The sequence below is a fragment of the Podarcis raffonei genome, chromosome 6 (genome assembly GCF_027172205.1).
Source record: "Podarcis raffonei isolate rPodRaf1 chromosome 6, rPodRaf1.pri, whole genome shotgun sequence".
Lineage (NCBI taxonomy): Eukaryota > Metazoa > Chordata > Lepidosauria > Squamata > Lacertidae > Podarcis > Podarcis raffonei.
The window spans coordinates 49,437,563-49,452,071 of NC_070607.1; the positions used below are offsets into that span (position 1 = coordinate 49,437,563).

Below are 14,509 nucleotides of genomic sequence, written 5' to 3' on the forward strand. Positions count from 1 at the left end.
AAGCTCTGCTTTTAAAAATGCTGTTATTCTGCTGCCAGCAATTACGGCTAATGGATGGAGAGGTTGCAGGATGCCGACACAGGGGGAAATGTCTCCATTGTAACCTGCTGCCCCTTCCCTGCACGCTTCCCCCATTTCGGTTCTCAGGCATGCTAGCCCTTGAGGGCAGGCCATTGTTTGGGGTCTTTATGTACGTTGGAAAGGTGACATCCCATGGCAGGGGCCAGACAGGAAATGGAAATGAAGCATGTTGTGTATAGCAGACACAGATCCCTATATGGCCTGAGAACTTCTCACCTCCAGGCTGGGCCTTTTGAATGCCATTGACTACCACACGGGTGATTTGTGAATTGAAGTTTCTCATTTCAGGGGCTAATAATCCAAGATCAAGCCCTAGTAACTTGTGTCTCATTCCTAAACCACTCAGGCCTATTCTTCCACACAAAAACATGGACTCCTGTGTATGAGAGGAGTCTCACCTTTAGGCAACAGGTTAGGAGAAATTGTTATTCACTGAAGCATCAAAGCCCACCCCCCACTCTATGTCCCAAATCCCCGCCTTCAAACAATGAGTGGTTTATCCAGTGGCCGGTTGGGAAAAGTGCTAGGATGAAGTCAATATAAAACTAATTTTCTTTTCTTTGCAAAGAAATGAGGTGTGTGGCAGTAATGTAATTGCAGATAATGAGGTAAGTTATTCTTAATGTTCTGTCCATCTGCCGTCAGCACTATCTGAGATACCTGCCGGCAGTCCCAGGGACCTTCTCACTGGGGCCATATTGAAAGTATGAGGGAGGAGAGAGAGAACACCCCAATTTAATTCTCACTTCTGGTTCGTTGTTGTCATCATTCTGTATTCTGGTGGCATTGCGACTGTCTTGTGGAAGGAATTTCATATTCCGTTAGTCCATTAACTTCATCTTTTTAATTCAGCAAGTGCTATTTTTACTAAACATGCTATTCTACTGTGGAACTCATAGCCACAGATTTCTGTTGTGTGTGTAAACACATAAAGAACTTGCATAGATAATACACATGCAGCGGCTGCATCTAGTTGGTGGCTGAGGCTTTGAGAGCTATAAGGTAAAGGTACCCCTGCCCGTACAGGCCAGTCGTGTCCGACTCTAGGGTTGTGCGCCCATCTCACTTAAGAGGCCGGGGGCCAGCACTGTCTGGAGACACTTCCGGGTCACGTGGCCAGCGTGACGAAGCTGCTCTGGCAAGCCGGCACCAGCGCAGCACACGGAAACGCTGTTTACCTTCCCGCTATAAAGCGGTACCTATTTATCTACTTGCACTTAGGGGTGCTTTCTAACTGCTAGGTGGGCAGGAGCTGGGACCGAAGGACGGGAGCTCACCCCGCCGCGGGGATTCGAACCGCCGACCATGCGATTGGCAAGCCCTAGGCACTGAGGTTTTACCCACAGCGCCACCCGCGTCCCTTTTTTTTGAGAGCTAAGTGTGGTGTAATTTGGTCTGATTTATGCAAAGAAGCTATCACACACAGTAGTGACTATTTAAAAAGTACTACAGTGTGGCTGTTCCATGTAGCAAGCAGTTCATTTCCCTCAAAGAGGTTTGTGATTAAAAGTGACAGGTCTACGTGACAATCAGCTTCACAGGAATGGCTTCTAAGATGCCCTGTTTTATGACTCAGGTTCCTTGCCTGTTTCTATGGCCATATTATGTGTTTTTTATACTGAGTCAGAGCACTGATCCACCTGGGCCAGTGCTGCCTGCTCCAGTTGGCAGCAACAGTTACCTGTGTTTTAGGAAGTGGCCTTTCCTAGTCCAGTTTACCTGTGAACCCTTTAACTAGAGATGCTAGGAACTGAACCCTTCAGCATGTGCTTAAGCACTGAGCCATGATTCCATCCCCCCAAAAAACACATTAATTGATCAGCAGTTTATGCTCAGGCTAACTCCATTATCTGTTAGATGTTCCTCACAGAGTACACAGTGATTGGATGAAGTCAGCATTAGGACTTCATTCTTTATGGGCCAGTATGAGTAATTGATCTTTACAGTTATATGGAAACAAGTGTGGGCTTGAACTATTTGAGCAGTGAAATATCCCAAACAGGGAATAAAGGAGGGTGCAAAGGATTGTGAAGTATGGGTGAAACAATGAGAGCTATAGAGAAATTTAGTATTTGCTTTGGATCGTACTTGAAACTATAGTATGTTGAGATTAGTATTTGGTTCTAACAAGCTTATTCCATATGCTCATTATCCCATCATCCTTAATAAATCCCCCCTTTTAAAATTTACGGAACTTGGACACAAATAGGGCAAACAGGCTAGATAAACTGGCTGACTTCAAGGGGTTCTGATCCTATGGTGGCAACAACCCTTTCTCAGCTTCCTATATTTTGAAAGGGCACTGGGATTGAAACTGGCACTGTTGTGATCCCCTGTGACTAAAGACAAGGCTGATTAAAAGGCTGAGAATTTATTTGTGGACAGGCAGCAATGTCGTGGTTTTTCTTGAGACAGCAAAGGGAGCTCACTTGAGTTAGTTTTGCATCTGACCTGGAACTTGAACCAGTAGGGTGCCCTTGGTTAGAAATGATGCAAATATGACACATTAGAATTCGAATAGAGTTTCTTAATCTGTTATATTTTATTCTGATTGCAGGTTTTGCAAAATACTATTTTTTAAAAAGTAGTAGAGAAAATTATAGGGAAAATACCACAAGGAGATGATATTATCCAAACTATATCCTGCTTCAACATTCCCCTTGCCCTGGCTGCCTTTTAAATCACAATACATCAAACTTATCAGAAATGTGACAAATTCAATGTTGTCTAAGAAAAATGTATTTAAAAACCAAGTACAATTCTGTGAGGAGTGTGCATTTACAGGAAAGACAGAAATATGTGTCCTGGGACAATGAGGAACCTCTCTGAAATGAAATGTGGCGAAACTGTTAGTGTGGATCCTGCCTAAGTCCCCCACCTTTTGCAAAACTGATAGGGTCGTTTTGAGAATAACTGAAGCAATATGTATTGAAAAACATTATGCATGCTAAAGCTTAAACTAGTACCTGACATTTGCACATTCATGCATCCTGTTTTATTTTTCAGAGGGTCCTATTAGCATGCAGGACAGCAGCCTAAAATTACTACATTTGTGGTTAATAATAAAGGATCAGAAAGCAGAGAGGATATTGGGGTGGGGAGAAGGGGACGAGTGTTTCCCATGAGACCAGTCTTATTTACTTCATGCAGCTCTGTGTCCTCATTGACACAGGTGCATTTTAGTGATTTTGTTCCTTTGTGAATAATGAGGACTAGAAACATGTTGCTTTAAACACTTCTATTTTTATTCTTGTATTCCTGCATTTTTGTTCTTGTATTTTTATTCTTGTTGCTTTCTGTTTTGTATTCAGTATAAGATGTCAAAAAGTGGAACCAAATCAGACACAACCAAATAATATCTAACATCATTAATATGGCTTGAAGGAAGCTTGTGTTCATGCAGTTGTGAAGAATCCCACGACTTTCTATCTGTGATAAAGGGCTGGGGCAGTCGTGACAGTTTTAGACCTCCTAACTACTGTTTCTTTTTCTACAAGGAAGTGAAATAATAGAAATCAGCTGTGCTTGCTTCTGAGTAAATGAGTGTAGGTGAAGCTGAGGCATATGCTGTCTTTCATTGGTCCATCTTGGGGGGAGAAGCTCCTGAACCTTGAAGAACCTGCCTCAGCCTACAAGAGGCATTGGTCTAAGAAAAATGCACTCTGCCCTAACTTGCCTTTCATTTTTGCCCTGGAAGTCTGCAGATCAGTTGCCAGTGGATGCTGAAAAGGCATGCTTGACTAGATCCAGAAAGCACCTGTCTTTCCTGTTGTATCACTCTGACCTGTGATACATTAGGGATGCTCTTGAGAAAAACCTGAGAGAAAGCTGGCCCATGGAAGGGGTGACGGGGCTGAGACCAATGTGAGTGAGGCACAGGTGCAAGCCACCCATGGACAGTGGGGGGCATCTTGGTGCTCTCTCAACAATACAGCCATCATCCGGCAGCTCATCGGTCACAGAGTGATGGATTTCAGTCTGGCGCTGGTTGTTAGCAAACTGGCAGGCAGCAAGGTTAGGACTTACAGGGATGATGGCAAGACAGAAAACATCCTTATTTCCAGTTGCGTTGGCAGAGTTGTGAGATACTGTGACAGTGGGTGACGGCGCACAGGTTGCTTGAGCAGACTCTTTCGTTGGGTAACAAAGGCAAATAAAGGGAAGCCAGAAGCAAGGCAGGCAGCCCAATGAACGTCCTCCCCCACCCCCCAGTGCCGAGAGCTGTTGTACAAAGAGAGCAGCGATATTATTCATTAACAGGAATCTGCCATTCCAGCAGTGACAAATGGCCTCTCGCTGCCTCTGCATCAGCTCCTGTACAGACCATAAAGCATGGGGACAGCTTAAATATGGACCTGCTCAGCGCAGGCCATTGGGTGATCCGTCTTGGTGGCTATAATGCAGGTGCAGCCAGCTTCCCTCCAAATGAGCACATTTCCCAAGGCCGGGCGCAGAGACCAGTTAGTTCCAGCATCTCATTGGGATTTCATGAGGGACTGTTTCAGCATCTCTAGCCTCGCTGTCCCTACTGTGCAGGGTCATCTGTTGCACACACTTCACATTTGGGTCTGTGTCTGCATCTGCTGGGGCCAGAATCTAAACTCTCCTTTACACAAGGGCAGGGCAGGCTTTAGCCTTTTGGCCATGTAAACTATAAAGTTGTTGCCCTGTCCCCATGCTTGACCAACTCATCTTTTTGCTTTCCACACACAGCCCAGAGGGGTCCACCTTTTCTGAAATTCTAGGAGTGTCTCTCATTTCCCCCTCTTTCTTTTCCTCAGGGGCTGGGACCCTAGACAATCAACTCTTAAGACCACCAGGTGTTGTTTGTTTTTTCCTTAGCAGAGCTTTGGTCCTTCTTTGGGGGCTGCCACCAGTGCTATGCTACCGTTTGCAAACATTTTTCTTTTTGGAGGGGTGCAGATGGGAGGATTCACTGCGTTCAAATGGGGAATTGGGTTGCCTAAAACAAATGGTCCACTTTGAGAGACAGCACCACACTCTAGGCAGAGTAACCCTGGGTTGACCCCATCCATACGCACCCCTAAATCAATTGCATCTTATTATTACAATATCAATATACAATATTCCAACAATAACAACATTGATTTTCCAGCCAGAGGCTGCACCTCAGCCTGTTTTAAAGAGGAGGGAGTAAATAGCAGCCCTCATTAAAAATCTATAGATTGCCCCCTCCCACCAGCCTCCTTCCCCTCCCAAAAAGAGAAAAAGCAGTTTATATTCATTAGAGCTATTGAATATAAAGTAATATGTTTGTGTTGGACATTGGGGTAATGTGATAATCTGTCCGCATATCAGAGAGAAATCCACTTAGCAGCGCTGTCAGCTTGACAAGAAAAATGGGCCCATAAAGCTGGCAAATACATTGCGGGGAAAGAGCTAAGCATGTGCGTTTTGTGTGTTTGGGAGCCATTCTGTGCCAGTGGGCAGGCCTACAAAGGGAGCATTTGTCAGTTCCAAACAAACGTGTGGCATTCTCAGCTGGGGAGGTGGGATGGTTGGACATTTAGGAGTGAAGGTGCTCAGTTGTGTAGGTCTCTGTCTTTATGGTTGTGGATGTTCCCCACATGGCAGGCCTTTCTTTTTATGGCTCTTACACAGATTCAGCTAAGATTGTTGTAGTGCCAGGGTGGCCTCTCCCTGCCTTCTGCTTAAAGCAACCAGGTTCACCCACCTGGTGCAAATGCAGCAAGGAATCATTGCAGTGGAAGAAAAGGTAGCAATATTGGCTGAGGGTGAGCAGTTCCAGTATCAATCAGATGGCTCCGAATTGTTCACTTCTCTCTATCAAGACAAGGTAGCTTGGGTGTGAGTCCAGAGGTTTGGTTTCATTTTGTGCAATCTGATATATTCTCTCCAAGCTGGCTCTGTGTGACTCTCCCAGGGTGTTGGATGGTCCAACTTAGTTGTGGAAGGAATATAGTATAGGGTACAGTGACATGCAAAGGATATCTTTTTAGGAGAACTTTCTCAAAGTCTTTAATTTGTTTGCAAGGAAGTATTAAAAGTACAGGAAAGAGGAATGTTCAGAAACCCTTCAACCCACCATGCAAAGGATGAGCACAAGCAACAAAGTCATTCAAATTGGGGTGAGACAATATACCCTGCAAGAGCAAACTGAACCAGGTCTGGCTATAGTGCAGGGATTGCACAGCTAGACACGAGAGCTGTGCATTGAAGAGCTGGTTCAAATGTGGACAGTCTGGCATCTGTGTCTACCCTTGAAATGGATTGAGTGTCAGCAAAGCACCCAATGCTGCATGATCAGTGGCCTCCTATTCTTAGTTGCCATTTTTGTAGAAAATACTCTTTCAAGGTAACAATGAGGAGATTTAGGAGATTTCATATGGCTAATAATTCCCCAAACAGCCATCTGACGGTGTTGTTTTAAAAGCCGCTTAGTTTTTTGCTTTGGAGTTTATGAAAATCTCCCGCACTAATATCCCGGGAGCCAGCCTATAATTGTGTTATTAAATCAATCGGAGCGGATTACATTGTAAAATCAATAAGCGGCTGTAATTGCATATTAGAAAGTTGTTCGGCTGTTGTTGATTTTTTTGTACACGGATAATTGTAATAAGCGTGTTTACCTTCGTGCTGATTTGAAGTCAGTCTTGCTAAATGACTTGTGGCAAGTGAGCTTTGCAATGGCTTGTTAGGAGCCACCTGTACCGAGTGTCTGAAACACACCTGGCATAGTCTGGTTTAAGATAGAGGGGCACAAAAGAGTGTCCCGGTTGGAAAGCTGGCAGCTTGGCTTTCTTTGCACTAACACAACCAAATGGCACAGGATGTGGTCATAGCCAGAGTAAATTTGCCCAGAAAGAATAGCCCACAGATGGCAAGAAATTGAGAACAGTCACAATGGGTCAGGCAAATGACTTAGTATCCTGAATCTTCCTGCAATGGAAATTTATTTCACATATCCATGTGTGTTATGTAGTAGCTTCTCACTTGACCTGTTGCTCCCAGGCAAATTTGTGAATTACCTACATTGAAAACTTTTTTAAATGGGAGATATAGGGCAATATGAAAGCTCTGACTGTAGCATTCAATCTGTGATGACTGTTTCACACATGCAAGTTGCAATATGATGTCAGAAATCAAAGAACTTGATGTGTGAGTATTCAGATTAATTCTGGATCTTTTAGTAGAAATGCGTAGCAGAACGTTACCCACATTAGGGTACTTCCAGTTGATCGCTTCTAGCTACTGGAGACCTAATAGAATCTGTATGGAGATCTGTCTATTGCCCATCTTTGGTGATCTCATTCAGACTGCCACCTGTACTGGGATGCTATGTATAATAATTACTATAGTAATTAGTGTAATGTATTCCAGGTGTTTAGAACTCTTCCTGTACAGTATCTCAATAATCTTTACAACAGCCCTATGAATTAGACCAGTATAGTTATCACCACATTGCAGAAGAGGGTTTGCGGCTAAGATAAGAGAATCTTAAGGCAGACTTCCTCTGCCTTGGATCCTCAGGTGTTTTCTCCTGCCTTGGGTGCTCAGGTATGGGATGACAACCCCCAGTATAGACAATGGTCGGGTGGTGGGGATCAAAGTTCAACATTTGATGTAGAAAGGTCAGTATGGATTCAGTCAAGGGGCATACAGAGAGAGAAGACAATATTAACTGAAGATGGTCCAAAGGGGAGCAACCAAAACAGTGAGCTTTGGAAGCAAGAATCCCCCTCCCCAGATGTTTTCATTGTGTGTACCCACTGAGGAAATTACGAGTGGCTGAGCAGGTGTAGGTCAGTTTAGGTCAACTATAGAGGTTAAGGAATGAACATCTGGAAAGATAGCCTGCAGTATCCCCTTCAACAGGCACTGGGGGCATGAAAGAGCAGGTTCCAGAGGGTGTATGAAAGAGGAAGTCCCACTGTAGACAAGCAATAGGCTGAGACTCTTGACATTTCTATCTACTCAGATAATGAGATCTCTCAAGAGAAGAGGGAACATACGGAGCCTACAGAACCAAGTCCATGTTTCTGTTCCACTAAGTCATAGTGGTTCCTCAGTTTTGCCTATAATTGTAAACAAAGTTTTTATCAGGGTCCATTGTTTAAAGTTTTTTTTTGCCCCTTTGAAAATCTTTGCACATATCAAGAGAGACCATTGGTGGTGGTCTGCTTTCACCCATAGATTCCAAGAATATGAACCCCTCAGAGATACCCTCCACAATTCCTGACAACACAGGTTTCTTTAGCTGGAAATCAATGATGTTTTCAAGGGCAGAGAGGAATCAGAGCTCTTCAGGTAGAAAAACATACTGCAAGAATGTTGAAGATCACCACGGATTTGACGAGCCATTAGACTTTGTACAAGGCAGAGAAGTTATGGGAGCTAATGTCCAGCAGATAATCAGACATTTTGTACATCTAGAAGTGGATCTATTTGCTTCGTATTTCAGCCATTAAGTAGAGACATACTTTGCCAGATAGCTGTACTAGGAAGCAGCTAATGCTCAGGTGTGCACCTAGCCAAACTTCTATCTTTATGCCTTTATGCCCTTCCTTCTGATTGAAGATCAGTAAGTTTGGTGAAAGTGATACTAGTAGTGACTTGTTGCAAATATGGCCAATCCCTGTTTTGAATGTGTTCTGGATGAGCGTGGGTGAGACATGAAGCTGATGGATGTTCCCCCACCCAATTCTTTTTGGGGTGTGCCTCAAACTCATAAACAGAGCAAATTAAGTGTTGAGGAGGCCAAAAATAGCCTACAGCTTCAACTGTAGGCTATTTGACTACTTGCAGCTACACACCACATAACATGTTCCATTGCAATCTATCTTACTCTCTAGGGTACTCTTACAGAAGGGTATCATAGCCCTTCTGACTTTTTTCTGCAATCCTATCCCCACTTACCTAGATGTAAGCCTCACTGAATTCAATAGGACTTACTCCTGAGTAGACATGGTAAGGGTTGCATTGCAAATGGGCAAGCTCTGCTCATTATATAAGGTCCCTTGCCCCCCTCCCATTTCTGTGGTCATTCTGCTGCTTCTTTGCAGCTGTTACCAATCTGACTAATTTATGCACCTTGGTGTATGCCGATTTCCATTTTTTTTAAACACAGAATTTTCATCTTCAAGTTGCTTTTGATAAAAAAATTCTTGGTTTTGTTAGCCTAGCTGTGTAAACTCCCAACGCAGTTGAACAGCAGAATGCCATCTGTTTCCCCCCAGTTGTGCTACCAGCATTCAATAGGTTAAGCAGGGGGAAGGTAGATGGGGGGCTGTTTCGTGTCTCTGTTGACACCCTCCCCAAATACTCAAGCTCCTGCACTTTGGGGCCAAGACAGGTTGGGTGGCAGCTTCCTGCTCCATTCGGCCCCTGGCGTTCATTCCTCAGTTGGTGTGCCTGTCTCCTAGACAGTGAAATATGGCCACAATTAGCCCGGATACAGTTCAATTATGATAAACAGCGCTTGCACCCTTTAAGCCGTGATTAAAAGGCCTCCCCCCTTTGATAGAGAGACCTAATTTCACATTATTATCGCTGCCGCTTGATTATAAAGCACTCCCTGGATTTACAGTTAAGAGACGGATGTGGAGGCGCTGCTTTATCATTTACACATCAGTAATGATGCAGCTGTCCTTCTGCCACAACATCCATTTACTAGCAGGGGTGTGGGTGGGTGTTCTGCTTCCCTCCCCCCGTCAGAGTGGCAGCGCCACCCCATGTCATCCAGGCCCTGCCTGCCACATGCAAGTGGGCAAAGTCACCCTTACGGTAACAGCGTGATGAATGGGCGCACACTAATGAAATGGAGACATCAAGGCGTGGGGCGAGGAAGAAAGAGTGCTGATGGGAGGCAGCGGAGCTGTCCCGAGTCGGAGGGGAGCGGGAAGAAGGATCGCCTCGCCACCGTGTGCTGTCAAGGGAGAAATTACACATTTACTCTTGCTTTTTCTTAAGGAGACGGCCACCATAGATCAAAACATGGATTTACAAGCCAATTTTCAACATGAAATATAGACACCAGGAATCAATTTAAGGCTTGCTTCTATTTTAGCAAACTCTGCTTGCGTTTAGTCCCAGGTAAATAATGCGAGCCAGCCCAACCCCGCTTCCCTGTTAGTTCAGAAGAGAATGGAGCTTGCTCTACTTACCGGTCCATCCTTCTGTCATCCTTTCAATATAAAAGATGAGGAAAGGTGCAAGAGCTGGACTGGAACTAGTGGGGGCCTGTGATGAAAGTCCACACCAAAAGTGTGCAGGAAAGCTACATTTATAGCTCTTGCCCTAATCAAGGCTTTTTATTTAGTGTGTCATGCAATACAGAACCTAGAATCTAGAAAATCTGAAATACAACTTTAAAAGCATGTTTCTATCCCTCATTGTTGGTTTTTGAAAAGAAAGAAATGCGACCAGTTTCTGTTAATGCTTCAGGATGAAAAAATAGGTGAGTGGTGTTGCCAGGAGTTTTATCTTCTATTTCAAACATTTAGAGAATGTGAGCGGGGGATTTCCCCTTCACAGCTTCCTTTCATGTCTCCAAACCCCTGCCCCCTTTGTTTTGTCAAAAAATAATAATACAAACTCTGTTGATTTGCAATTTTTCATTTTGTATAAATTAGATAAAGGGGCATTTTGCAGGGAAATTTACTTAAACCATCATCAAAATCTTTTGCACACCTAATTCAAGATATCTTGGTAGAACAGTAACATAGCTGAGTCCATGGAGCTGAGCCCTTTTCTTCGTCTTTACTGTTTTGATGAAGTTGCTCTAATGCTGGGGCTGCCAACCCGGCCTCTGTGGGCCGCACAGCACCCACAAAGCCTTCCTTCTCCCTCCCCAATGCCCGATGCCTGCGGGTGGTGGGGCTGGTGACCCCCGTGAAAATTGGTTTTATTTAGGTTGGGCGGGGATTGAAATGGTAGGCACTCCCTTTGCTTGTGGATAGCCTTTTCTGAATGGGTGGGTGGATTGCTCAAGCATGCTGTGTGTGTGACTGAGAAAGGTGCAGTTGGGGAGAGGTGTACGTGTGGGGGAGATGGGAGTATATATGAATGTGGTGAGGGAGAGAAGGAAAGATGCACTTGGGCTGAGAGATGGGGAAAGATGGGCTTGCAATGTGGACGTAGTGAATGAGAGATGTGTGCATGTCTGTACGTGTATGGTGAATGTGTGCATGTGCGTGTGCAAGAGTGTGGTGTGGCCACCCTGTATATTTTTCCTGGTACTGGGGAATACTCCCTATTGTTATTAGACAGCAACAGTATCACAGAGAGGGGGTCAATATCAGAACCAGCAGGACATAGCTCACTTCCCGCGGAAAACATGAGGTTGTCTTGGCGGTGGGGGAAAGCAGCAATAACTATGCTCTAGTTTTGTGTTAGGCCATGCTCCCACGGCAGCCATTTTGTGGCTGGCACCCATAGCACTTCCTCAGAATTTGAAATGTGGACATTTTGCCCACTGGGCCCTCCTCTAATGAGTATTATTAGATCTCTCCACAGGTTAAGTGTTATTGTAGTGGAGCACAACCATTGTATGGTGTTTGTTGTCTTTGTCAACCTGGCATTTAAGACTAGCAACTAAGATATGCATGCTCCAGTGCTAGAAATCAACAGGGCCATACGGTGTTACAGAATGTGTTTTTCCCCCAATAGGATGTGTCCCTGCTCACAAAACTGAAATTTTTTCAATTTTCAAGTGGTCAATAACTCCCAAAGCTGTACAGTCATACAAAACTGCTCCTTGTTCATTTCTCTTCGAAGTGAGAAATCCCAAACTTCTATTTAACTATATTTTTAATGTTATAAAACAAATTAAATGATACAAACCTGCAATGTATGTTTTGAGTTCTCATATTATCTGGATGTATTTTTATGAGATATGAAATGAAAAATCTCCTTAAAATACTAAATCGAGGCTAGACCTAGCCTCAATTATATCATATCAGGATTACCACATGCAACATTATTCCTGTTTCGAAGAGGAAGTAGTTGTTCCACTTGAATTGATACAAAAATGAGTAGCTGGTATATTGCAGCCTTGCTCTAAAACAGTGGTCTTCCATTTTTCAAGAGCTGGGACCTACTGGAAACTCCCAGAGCTCATTCATGTGGGTGGGGGCACAGCCAAGCAGTAAAAGGCTGCAGCCTAGGCTAGTTGGAGGAGGGCTGTAAAATTGAATTAAACCATACCCCACTTTATTGGAAATAGCAGAATGCACTGTGAAGATCTACTTGCCATAGTCAGGAAGCTTAAGTAGGGCTGAGACAAAGGGCTCATCCACACTTCAGCTTTCCAAGAGGCTTTCTGCTTGTCCCATGCTTTTTAGGCACAGCTCTGAGCAGTTTTCCATTTGCCTTGCCTCTTTCCCCAGGAAAACCCACTCTTTACCTCTGAATCAGAGCAAACATCAACACACCAAAATCCTGACTGGCATTTGCTCCGATTCAGTGGTAAAGAGCAGGTTTTCCCAGGGGAAAGTGGTGGGACAAGCAGAAGTGTGTGGATGAGCCCAGAGACAAGAAGCACATTCCATGCTGCCAGTACTACCACAGCACATCTAGGGTGTGCATGAATCATAGAGGTGTTTGCATGCATGCATGCATGCTTATGGGCACATATGTCTGCGAAAGGTCAGCATTTATGTGTGGATTGTTGTATGCCTATAAGCAGTGCTTTTTTTCCTGGGGATACTCAAGGATACCCAATACCGGCAGCTTTTTTTCTAGAAGCAAAGCACTGCCTATAAGTATGGGGTATGTGTGTGATCCTTTTTTCCAAGCATTTTCATACCTGTCCAATTCAACATTGTTTTATTGATGTTTTAATATTCTGCAAACCGCTTTGAGATTTTTCTTTTAAATATGAAATGGTATAGAAATGAAATAAATAAGAAGAAGACGAATAACATGACCGTTCTCACGCCCTTTCTTCCTTTGACCGGCAGATGACTGCAAGAACATTGCCAACATCATGAAGACACTGGCTCACAGAGGGTTCATCTTCAAGCAGACCTCCAAGCCCTTTTGATCTCTGGGGCCGGCCAGACAGGGCTGCATGCGGCCGGCTCCTGCTACCTGGGCGTGATGGGCTGGAGCATTCGAACGACAGAAAGAGGACAGAGGAACGAGCAACCCCACGACTCCGTCAGTTTTGCTGTTCTGCCAGTAGAGGCTGTATATATGGAACTGGAATCTCTGTGTAGGCCTGACGTGACTCCCTCTCTGGGGCCGGCTGCCTGCCCGGCCTGGCCCAGCCTGCAGCCCCCTAGGGCGCTTGCTCCACATGGTTAGAGACGTAGATTGTTTTCCCTTTTGTTGGCTTCCGATTTCCATTGGCATCTTTCTCTCTCTCTCTGCTCATATTTGCGCCTGTAGCAAGACCGTGGCGCCATGTTTGGGGCACTCGCCCTTATTACTTTGAGTCCAATATCGCAACAACCGCGGTCAAGCCCCCCTCCCCTTTTCCTGTGTGAATCTGTTACTGTGTCTCCTGCGTGTCAGCTAAATATTGACTGAGCAGCATCCAGACAGCCCCCCCCCTCTTCGGCAGGCTTCTTCCCTCCTTCCCTTCTGTTTTGAATAAACACTAACCCTCTGATTCCTTCTGTATGTGATCTGAGGAAGCTCGGCTCTTTCTGTTCAAGGTAAAGTGCCTGTATTCCCTGCCCACCAAGAGCCACCTATCTCCCTGGGGCTTCATTCAGCAGGGGTTATCGTAGGCAGGAGCATCCTGGCTGATGCTCATCGCCATGTCCTGCATTTCTTGAACCCTGTGATCCCTTGCTCATGCCTCCTCAGAACATGGGGAACCCTACTGTGCATCCACCCTGCACTTGCGCATGGCCCCCCTATGGAGCATGCAGTCCATTGCAGGCAGTGGACGTGCCCATTACTGCTAGCCCAGCAGGGGGCTGTGTTCCCATTACCCAGCAGGGATCTGCAAATTGACTGACATCTCTGTTACTGCCCCTTTGCTCACCTGACTTCCTCCTCCTCCTACAACGGCTGCAACTGACTTGTTGCTTTGAGAGGTGTGGCCTATTCTTCCTATCCTATTCCCATCACCTTGGTCCAGTGTGGGAAGAGGGAAATAAAGAATGAATCGCCCTCTCCCAGCTCAGTATTTTCCTGAAACCTTCTGCCCTAGCTTTTGCTGAATGGATCCCCAGATGGATAGGCTCCAGCTGCCACCTACCTGGGAGCCACACCAAGAGTCAGGCTGTGAGCTGATACAGGCACTGGGCCTTACCGGTAAATAATGCATGGTGTGTGGATGTTCCAGCTGAACCCAACCTGACCTCCTCATTGGCTCGTTATTCCCATCCTTGCTGTAAATGTGCCACATGAATAAAGTTTGGGGGAAAGGAACCTGGCTCCTTGTATGCTGTAAGGGAGTGGGGCCGGGGGGAGGCTTTATCTGAAATATGCTGCT

The 14,509-nt window shown here is 45.1% G+C and overlaps 1 protein-coding gene across 3 annotated transcripts in view; it reads left to right on the top strand.

Annotated features, from left to right (window-relative positions):
- ERI3 (ERI1 exoribonuclease family member 3) overlaps positions 1-14,445 on the top strand; it is a 218,124-nt gene extending 203,679 nt beyond the window's left edge. For all 3 annotated transcript variants that reach the window (XM_053392678.1, XM_053392680.1, XM_053392679.1), the window contains one exon: positions 13,023-14,445. In XM_053392678.1, the coding sequence (XP_053248653.1) occupies positions 13,023-13,105 (83 nt within the window). In that variant the 3' untranslated portion in view covers positions 13,106-14,445. The remainder of the gene's footprint in view (positions 1-13,022) is intronic.
- Positions 14,446-14,509: the final 64 nt, after the last annotated feature.